The sequence below is a fragment of the Cantharellus anzutake genome, assembly GCF_015039405.1.
Source record: "Cantharellus anzutake strain C23 chromosome Unknown EI90scaffold_15, whole genome shotgun sequence".
Classification (NCBI taxonomy): domain Eukaryota; kingdom Fungi; phylum Basidiomycota; class Agaricomycetes; order Cantharellales; family Hydnaceae; genus Cantharellus; species Cantharellus anzutake.
This window is the reverse complement of record NW_024066965.1, coordinates 1,037,289-1,048,017: the sequence shown is the minus strand read 5'-3', so window position 1 is coordinate 1,048,017 and position 10,729 is coordinate 1,037,289. Positions and strand designations below refer to the sequence as shown.

At 45.3% G+C, this 10,729-nt stretch overlaps 1 protein-coding gene across 1 annotated transcript; it reads right to left on the bottom strand.

Annotated features, from left to right (window-relative positions):
• Positions 1-1,397: 1,397 nt before the first annotated feature.
• EI90DRAFT_3121203 (Six-hairpin glycosidase-like protein) lies at positions 1,398-5,293 on the bottom strand (the record flags this gene model as incomplete). The annotated part of the gene is made up of 10 exons (XM_039063379.1): positions 1,398-1,561; positions 1,629-1,813; positions 1,910-2,248; positions 2,332-2,695; positions 2,766-2,869; positions 2,951-3,078; positions 3,812-3,952; positions 4,044-4,319; positions 4,371-4,622; positions 4,754-5,293. 10 exons carry the CDS (start codon positions 5,291-5,293, stop codon positions 1,398-1,400), a joined length of 2,493 nt encoding a protein of 830 aa, XP_038918247.1.
• Between the last annotated feature and the right edge of the window lie 5,436 nt (positions 5,294-10,729).

Here is a 10,729-nt window from a genome sequence, read left to right as displayed (position 1 = left end):
GAGAATGTTTATTTACATTGCGTAAAAGCTATTATTTTGCGCGTCCACGGAGCTCCTCCGACTGGGTACGAGTCTGCCCCAGAATACATATTATTGCAGCGTATAAATATATGGGTGCTGGGCCACCATATGTCAGTTACTTCCCTTTCCTCTACATTACTTCCGGACTGAGGGCGGGCTCGAACCCAGCCGGTGGATGCGCAGATGATCGGATATGAACTTCTTAACCCCGTTACATGTGACTCAGTGGTTAAAATATGACCCTCTTATGTGAGCTAACCTAAATGCCCCACCCAGCGCGTTCCACAAAGAGCACGTGAATGGCCACGTGCTTCTTTGTTTTCGGAGAAGAAATTGTTTATTTTCTGTATGTAACTGATTCTGGTTTCTCACAATTTGTATTGTCTGTGATAATACATATTTATAATTTCAACGGCAGCCGACATCGGTGGTTCTTTACCCTAATGGTTAAGACCGAGCCTTGGTTGGTCCATCCTGCTTTAAGGATTCCTGTTCGATTCAGAGTTGTTGTTTCTTTTTTGTCGTTGTCGTTGTTTTTTTTTTCTTTGGCACCCAGAGTATTTGGGTTGGGGGTTGAGTGTTGGGCCGGGGGGTTGGGAGGTTGGGTCGGGTGGTTGGGTCGGGTGGTTGTGTGTTTGTGTCTATTCAATTTTGAATCGGTTGGGCGTTGGGTAGGGGGTTTGGGTGTTGGGTTAGGGGGTTGGGAAGGGTCGGGTTGGGCAGTTGTGTGTTTATGTGTCTATACAATTTTGAATTGGTTGGGCATTGGGTCAGGGGGTGGTTGGGTGGTTGGGTGGTTGGGGGGGTTGAGAAGGTTGGGTCGTGGTTACGAACGACAGTCAACTTGACGCATTGCTTAGACTCATATTTACAATTTAAATACTCTGGTTGCTTTTGGAATCGTATTTTACATTTTCTTTTCGCATGCACGTGAGCGTTGCGGAACGTGCTGGGTGGGGCATTTAGGTTTAGTTCTTATGTGTTCTTCATTCCTCCATACCATCCGATACTCTATGTCTCACCCATCCATTGTCACAAGCAATCTTTCTTCCATTATTTTCTCTCGCCACCTTTCACCCGAGTCATTATATTATATGCCGAGAGGCACAGATAACCAGTTTAAAATGAATGCATCCATGCATCCACCACCATGTTCTAGTTGGTGTGGCCGGGGTGTCACATTTTTCTCAGAGTGTAACTGCAACATTACTTCGATATGATTTTAATTGTCAAACAGCGGGGACAACCGTGGTCTATCCCCGTGCGAAGGACAAGAAGCAAAGAGAAACAAGAAAAAGCAAACCATGCTTCATACACCATGCATATTTCGTCTCAATACTGATCATCAAAAGCAAGGTAAACTCTTCTTCCACTTGCTAATGCTTTCTCCACAGAGGATCGCCTACCATCCTCATCCCTTTAAATGGCGCGTATGGTTTCGAAAAAAGATTACTCGTCGTGGAATTTGTAGGTGTAATCCGGATAGCAGGGCAATGAGGCCTGTCGATGATCTTCCCGTACTTCGACGCAAAGTACAGCGCTAGCCAAGAGGGGGGGTGTAAGAGGATATTGAGCGATCAACCGTACGGGAGTAAAACGCGACATACCGACACCATTGGTCCACCCAAATCCTACCTGTACGGTATACTCTCCACCACCGCCCGCAACATCAATATCAAACATGCTAGTCTTCTCGAACATATGTCCCATACTCCCAATCGAATTCGTCGCATTCAACTCCTGAGGAGGAAGTTGATCCAAAAGACCAGGAATTGATCCACCCGTCGAGTACCTTTATAAGCACACAACGAGAACAAAAAGGTCAGTGCCAAACAATTTGAAAAATGGACCAAGAAAGAGAAAGTGGCAAAAAGTGCAAGGCACTCACCAAGAACAAAAGACGCTCGATATGTACCGATTCGCCAATTCCCTGCTAAGCGCACTAGCCCAATCCTCCTTCGTCGTTGCATTCCCACCATTAACCACAGTAGTCCCGTTTGTACCACCACCACGCGCGACAGCGACCTCATTGATATCCCCACTCGCATATCCACCCCTATCGAGAGGTTGAAGTGGAAGTTCGCTCTCAGTGAATCCTAGTTGGCCCTTCGGAATGAGTGAGAACGACGAAACGTTCGCTGACAATGGTGTCAACGGTTTGCTGGTAATACTCTTCGGTAGAGACTTGAGTGCTTCAAATATAATGAACTGATGAGGTGGCCATGCACTACCAATCAAAATTAAAAACAGTACAAACACGAAGGTAAAATTGAGAAAAGAGGGGAAAGAAATTAAATCAAAGGAACTCACTTAGGCGCATCCCACTGCAATCCATTGACCAAAAAACTAGCCGGGAACGTCCCATTATACCTGCTCAGAACCAACCTAACACTCCCAAACGCTTCCTTAGCCTTATCCTCGCTCTCAAGTACCTCTTTCGGTATGATTCCATTCCAGAAAGGCCAAAACGCAGCAGGCGTAAACACCGTCCCTCTCGCATTGGACGTCATATTAAAATCGTAAAAAGCTAATTTCTTTGGATCCCAGAATAGATCTAGGATGGCCTGTTTGAGGTTCGAGGCAATGTGACGGTGATGACAGGCTCGCTGATGGTCTGCAGCTGCCGCATTCTTTCGAAGGTCGTAGAGATCCGCAAGTAATAGACGATATTTGTCTAATTCATCTCATCAGCCTTGTGTCCCTCTCGAGCTCAATAAAGCAAAAGAGGAAATAAAAAGACTCACAAAGAGCGCTATTCAAATCAACAGGAATAGTCTTCCTCACGTTCAACGTCCTCAACGCAGGAGTCGTATTGGTAGTATTCCCAAGCAAAGGTTGTTGAATCCATCTGACAACGACGACGACGGCAACAGAGACAGAAATATCAGCATTTCTTCCTGAAAGCAGGCGGATCCACCATAAAACATACCTAGACGAATAGTCATGCCCACTCTCAGCCCCGCTAGCCAACTCAGCATACAAATCGGCTTTCTGGCTCTCATTATACGGAACCACCAAATCAGGCCCATTCGCAGCCAAGTAGTCCTGCAAGAACCCCTATGATACACCAAAAAAAGGAACACCAACGGATTAGTCAGTTAAGAGTGCTTCTCTTGCCGACCACATCACCATACTCGCTCCCACCCAAGGGCAGTGGCGAGTGACGAGTGGGTGAAATATAAGTTGGGAAGTGGAGAGAGGAGAAAAGAAGAGTGTTGTACATGCCTCAGGCCTAGGCGCGCTGTTCACAACCGCGTACCTCGCAACATCCCACGCCTTCCTGGTATATGGAGACCTAACGCTAATCGTCCGATTCTTCTCCCACCACGCCAATTCCACCTAAAAACATGCCCCCCACCCCCAAATCCCAAATTCCATTTCCGATGATTGCCCAGATAGGGTGCGGAAGTATTCGAAGGGACGTGCATCGAATGAGCCATGGCATAAACAAGGAATGAAGAAGGAAGCACACCTCAGCGAGAGGAATAGCTCTATTCAAAATCCACACATCCCCCGTAGCGTTCACGTACGCCCAAAGCATCTACAATGTGTTGTCCCCAAAATGACAGGGAAGAAAAAGTGAGTAAATAAATAAACCAATTGATGAGTCATATCGATCAGGCACGTCAAGCAAATCCAAAGGTGAGATCTCGATCTCAGCGGTTCGTCGCCACATTAACATCGCTTCGATCGATAAGGGCTCCTCGCTCCCCTTGTCGTCACCACTTCCAGGGACGGGGGAGAGAAGAAAGGAGCAGGCCGACCAAGATACGCAAAAAACGACACACACCTTCATAAACATAGGAGGCTGACTCCTATTCAAGTAATACTTCCGCCCTCCATTCGGTATGAACCCAATCATCTCCAACTCATCCATAAAGTTCTGCAATGTCGAGTTCACGATAGAATAGTGCTCCGATTGGAGGAGGCCCTGTATCATGCCGTATAGTGAAGCGAAAGTGAGCGATAGGAGGGGAAGGAAAGGGGGAGGGAGAGAAAAGGAAAAAGGCACACAAACACACCTCAACGATCCAATACGAATCCCAATAATACTGCTCCCTAAACCTACCCCCGGGGACGACGAACGTATGATTAAGCGGTATCAACGTGCTCTCGCACCCTGCTGCACCTCCAGTACATAGCTTAGACGGATCGGTCCCCCTCACGAGCGCACCCCAATACGAATGAACTACTCCCGACCACCCCAATACCAACGGGTCAGGGATCCTAAGAGGAGATAAAAAAGAAGGTGTGGTGTTTTGCTGTGAAAGCGGGATGAGCTCGAGACCTTCTCCTTGCTGTCAGGTCAGTTGGCAGGCACACACACATGCATGCATGCATGCGCGCACATGTAAGCGTTCGTAGCGTAAGTGCAGGGGGTGAGTATTAGAATTGAGCTGGGGATATACGGGGAAACGCACGAAATCAGCATCCACGAAATTGACCAACTCCCCATACGTCACGTTCGGATTGGGACTGGGTCCCACACCGACAATACCGTAAAAATCGTCAAGCGTCCGATTGGAAGGAAGCCTTGTAGGCTTGTCCACGAACGTCTTCGAATCAGAGTACAGCTGTGCAATGTTGATCGTTTGAAGAAGCTATCAAATCGCCAATTCGCCAATTCCGTGTTTATGGAAGTGGCGCAATCAAGAAAGAAGGGTGTTCCGTAAATAATGAATCAGCAAACAGAACCACTATTCCCGGAGATGGAAGAAAAATGAGAACTTACTTCTCCATTACAAAAAATCTCACTTGGGCACCAAGCCTGTTTCGGAGCTTGAGGACCGATATTAGGGATTCTTGCATTTAAAGGACTCGAAGGGCTAGGGACGCTCGTTTGGACCGTCGTTGCTGTCGTCGTCATCGCTGTCGTCGTGGTCGTACTAGAACCAGGATCGCGAGGGAAGAAAGCATCACGCTTTGCATAGGGAGGGCGGCGGCGTTGGGGTTGTTGGTTTGCGAGGGGCGGACTGGGAGTGGGAGAGAAAGTGGGAGCGCTGCTAGGTTCCGTATTTTGAAGCTGGCTGCCGTTATCAACGTAAAAGTTGTTGAATGTAGATCTGAATACATCCTTCACAAAGTTGCAACCTAGGCCCACAAAGGAAGAAGGCGAAGAATGGGTACTACTAGGTGGAAGGAGACGGCGAGGGGACGGCGACTGTGCTGGTGGGAAGGAAGCTGAAGAAGCGCCATGTACGAAGATTAAAAGGTTTAATGCCGTTAAGAGGAGAAGACGTTGATGAGACGTGATATTCTTCTTGAAATCCATCACTTTCGTTCGCAAGGACGTTGGAATCTGCAGCTCTCTGCAGGTAGCAAGTGTAGTAAGTAATCACAACAGCTCAGGAGGCTTAGAAACTCAAAGAACTTGAGCCTTGAGAAGCATCAGCGCCGCAGGAAAGAAAGGAATGGGTTACAACTAGACACTTACCCCCCTTTCACCCCAGTAGGATATCGTAGCTGCGGGGAGACACGTTGCGGATCAAGAAGGAGCAAGCGGGAACAAGCCCAAACCAACAAGTCGCAAAATACGAGAGTGTGGCTAACGAAAGGGTGCCGGCTAAGTCTCTGAGAAGTCTGACTTGCTCAGACTAATACCCCATTGGGATCGACCCACTTCTTCCCTTTATACATGAGCATCGCGCGCCATGTGGTGCACCGGTAATGAGTTCCAGTGTCTATTCGCTGATGTGCAAGTCGCAAAAACAAGGTCACGCATCCATGACCCGCCAACACATAAAAGAGCATATGGCAGCACTGAACGTGGAAGATAGATCTCGGGGCCCATTGTTAGCAGGTGACTAGGTCTTACCAGTCGTAGCGCTAAGCGTGAGTGGCAACCATAAATATACTGGTTGGGATCTCCATTCCCTGCAATATTGGCCCTGGCGACAATTGGTAAAAACCTGGAAATTAGGTGAACCATGTCGGAATGATCGAGGCTGAATATGGAAACCGCCCGTGCTTGAAGCAATCACGAATTCTCAAGTCCTGCGTTAGATGTGGTTGAGAGAGCTGACGCAACGTTCCGCCATGCTCCCGATCTTACGCCGCGCCGTCTCTGTGAGACCTGATAATCGATGTAGGACCGTTTTCCAGTCGGTCGTCACGGTCTTAAATCATATCTGCTTTGCGATGATCTTTCGTTTCCGACCGGTCTGCTTATTACTAGAACTAGCTGAACTGCCTTCGGCCGGACATCAATTTCACAAACTCAGGCGCGGTACAAAACACAGAAGAAACTTCCCTCCTTTCTTGCGGACATTAGATGAATATGTGGCATTCTATTAACATGATACAAACTTCGCGTTGAGATCATAGTTCCAAATCGTTAATACAGCGAGTTCGTGTTCAACGTCAGACTCCTTCCCAGTCGCTCACATGATTTCTCCGAGGTTTAGCCGCAACTTACGGTGCCTCCGAAATCTGTCGAGCGACTGGTACAACTTGCAACACGTGATGTTCCCACGCTAAGTTGTAATGAGTTGTACATAGGTTGCGGAATATAATTTTTAGTATTTATGCATGCGGTCATTGCACCCAACCCAACCCATGGAGACTAAGGGAGCACATCCAGGGTTGTGAAGTCAATATCCGGGTGTGCGCGAAGTTTAACAGTTTATATATTACTTGGTTACCAGTCACTTATTTGCACCTGGTGGCATACTGTACTCACACGACCAACTACCGGCTTAGTCAGCCACGTGACTTGTCACGTGATATAAACCGGCAACCGGCAACTCGTTGTGATGCGTGACACCCAACCGGCAGGGCGCTGCGGAGTTGTCCGAATTATATTACTTATATTAAATTGTTAACCACCTTGAATTTAAAATTTAAACATTTGAAAACACCACCCCCATAAAATTTCTGAGCATCTGTGCATCATCTCATGAACGGTTTTACCCTTGCACACCGCATTGCTTTGTGTATGGATGAGACTATCTCATATAGTGACATCCCAGGTGATTTTATTGGATCCTACTTTCCAGATTGGAACTTGTCTGTCACTGAATTTATCCAGTTTACACTTCCAGTCCTCCAAACAAATTTACAAGGTTCACATACTCCCTGTGCCTATTCATGAGCAGGAACTTGGCCGTGGAATGCAAGCAAGGCACACAAGAAACTTGGAAGACCAAACGAAAATTTTCTGTTTTTGAATGTAAATACATTCCAGAAATGGAAAATTTGAATTGCCTTGCACAGCCACCTTGCCTCAGCAAAACTGGCGTGACACCCAAACACCCAACCACCAACCAGCTGTGACGCGTGACAGACCCTGAATTTCGACCGGACCAGGAGGTCTCTGTGACGCGTGACCGGTAGTTGGTCGTGTGAGTACAGTAAGTGGTACAGCATTAGCTGAGGCTATGCAGTTTTTTTAAGTGGCACATGTTTGATTCTCACTTAGGAAAACTTTTTTTTTTCATACCCTCCACTCCTTAGTGTACAGAAAACAACCATTTCACACAATTATTCCATGGGAGGGCCCAAAAAAAGTTTTCCTAAGTGAGAATTGAACATGTGCCACTTAAAAAACTGCATAGCCTCAGCTAATGCTGTACCACTTATGCCACTGGGCAAAACAAGTGACTGGTAACCAAGTAATATATAAACTGTTAAACTTCGCACACACCTGGATATTGACTTCACAACCCTGGATGTGCTCCCTTAGTCTCCATGGATTGGGTTGGGTGCAATGACTGCATGCATAAATACTAATAATTATATTCTGCAACCTATGTACAACTCATTACAACTTAGCATGGGAACATCACGTGTTGCAAGTTGTACCAGTTGCTTGACAGATTTCAGAGGCAACATAAGTTGCAGCTAAACCTCAGAGAAATCATGTGAGCGACTGGGAAGGAGTCTGGTTCAACATGCCAGCTGCCTGAAAGGTTATCTTACTTGTTTTGGGGACGGTACGTTCTGTTCCCCCGTTTGCCTCAGGCCTCAGTTAGTCCATCTAAGTATACACTTTGATGGGCTGTATATTAATGGGGTAGAAGTAAAGGCTCATCCGCCTTTTACAGCTACCCTGAGGGTTTATATACATTCTAATGCATTCTTGGCACAAATAAATAGAGAAGCTTCTGCAACGCTAAATTAGCGTCACAACATAATTATTAGACAACACAACATCAATTGATGTTGTGGGTGGAATATAGACATGGGCCAGGGCCTCACATCCTCCTCCCTTGCGATATTAAATCGCAGACAGGGTACAAGCATATATACACAAGGGGAAAACAAGCATTTTAAGGAAATAAAATTTTGGCATTCTACATATGAAAGATGTATGCAAACGGGGGCACACTCATTGCAGGAGGCTATAATAGTAGTTTGTAGGTGAAGCCCACTTAGAGTTTCTCCTGGAACATATGCACCCAGATCTTGACAACAGGGTTGTTGACAATGAAACGACTTTCTCGTCGTTGTGAGTTTATTAAATACCATTGTCGATAGTGATGATGTCAACAGTGGAGGTCATCGATGAAGAGGAAAGTGGATAATCAACGACGTTGTCATTGACGAAAGAGAGGAAAGTGAATAATCAATGACGTTGTCATTGATGAAAGAGGAAAGGTACAAAGTAGATAATCAATGACAGCATTGTTGTTGATGAAGGTAAGAAGTTATTAATCAATGACGGCTTTGTTGTTGATGAAGGTAGGGATATGAGGGGATCAGTTCCTCATCTGTTTATGTGGCATGGACCCGGATGGGCCAGAGCCAGATGTGCAATTCGATGTGGTCCTACAAGTCGTTGTGGACCTTGCTGCGTCGACAGTGACATCATCGCTGAGATAGTTGTCGTTGTAGTGACGAGTCTCAATGTCAGCGTCGTTCATGGATGAATCCTCATCTTGATGACAGTGTGAGTAATGGACATGGTGCGTGGGGTGGCCGCAACTGGAGGGAGCATGCCCACGCACTGGTGGTGCGTGGGCAGATTCGTACACCAACGAGTGTGCATACATTGGAGGGGGGTACTGTGGCGGTGGTGGGGCGTTCAAATATGCCACAGGGTGTGGGTTTGTGTACATCATAGGTGGGTTTGAGTATGACATTGGGGAGGGTGTCATGGCCCCACAAAGTCCCTGCCCTTCTACCACTTCTATCATCTGCACCCCCATTCTTGCGCCCATTATTCGCTCCCATTAATCGTGCCATTGCCCATCACTTAGCGGCACCAATAGTAGTTCCCATCTATGGCCCCGTAGTGGCGCCTCCTTCTTTCTCCACCACCACTTGAGTTCCTCAGCCATTTGGCCAATACTGTTTTATTCTTATTCATTCGCTTAACTTACTAGTGGTGAAGGAGAGAACAAAGGAAGGTCAGTTGGGAGGTTCAAACGAGACCACCACCAAGCTGTTCCCTGGTTCTTTAGTTAGGATGAGGAAGTGTACTAGTAATATTTGTTGTAATTATAGTACCAATCCAAGTGTTTTGGCTAATTCTATTTTTATGGGTTAGTCTAAAAGTTTCTGGGAATTGACTTACAGATAAACCGAGCCCCATGGAGCTGTTCCTTTATTGAAATTTCTTTAATTTGTCTAGGTGTAATTCTGTGTAGCGTTGTTTAATTTGGAATTTAACTTGAATTAAATCTTCTACTTGGTGAAGTTTCAAAGATTCTACTCAGTTAATGGATTTAGATTGTGTCTGGAGTGTCCCTTGAGTTTGTTTTATTTTTGTCTTATTTTATTGCTTGTTTTAACAGTAGCAAAATAACTGTTTTGTGTTTACACTTTGAATTCTGGAGTGTTAACCAGCTCTCCTGTTGAAATATCTACTTAATATTTCTCTCCTTAATTGCTGCCTTTTACTACAGTGGCAATCTTAACTGTATATCACTTTTTCGTGCTGGAGTGACAACCAGAAATGCTTGAGAAAAATAATACTCTATTTTCTTACTTCTCTGAGGGGGGCGAAAAATCGCAGAAAGGGTCTCCCTTTTATACTCCTTGGGTCACCTTCCTTTTTCATGCTCTACCTTGTATTTACAGGATTTATTTACAGTGTATTTTCTCAAACTGAATAAAAAATGAAAATTTCATGCTATAGTTCTACTGTGCTCTGCTGCACTGAACTGCAGCTCTAATGTGGTCAGACTGCACCTAGAATCCTTATTGTCCTTCCTTGCCTAAGCTATTTTAATGGTTAATTAGAACTTGACTGTGCTGCATTTGTTGCAGTTTCCTATTTCAAATTCCTCATATTTACCATTAAATTCACTATGACTTGGTGATTCTAAATTCAAACTTTGCATTACTATGCATACGGCTGCATTGAGACCTTCAGCTGATTTATTCCATTTTTATTCAGTGACATTTAGTTAAAATGAGACTTGAAATGGTAAATGAGTGAATTATTCAGGTTTAGAACCGAAAGAAAAAGTTGCTAGTAGTCAAGAATCACTCAAACGAATGTATTATAGCTCTCCACTTCATTAGAATATCATTCCCTAAAATTCCCACCATGCTATAACTTCACAACGGCTGGACCGTTTGGGCTGAAAATTTGCATAACTATAGTTCCCTATTTTTCATAATTTCCGTGTAAATTTCGTTGTATGTTTTAATTATGGATCCTTCGTAAACATCATCTTTTCCCTGAGTCCGGACTTTTGATGTCACTATTCCCATTATTGGATATCTCATTAATGCGTGATCCTTTTATTATGAAAATTTGGGT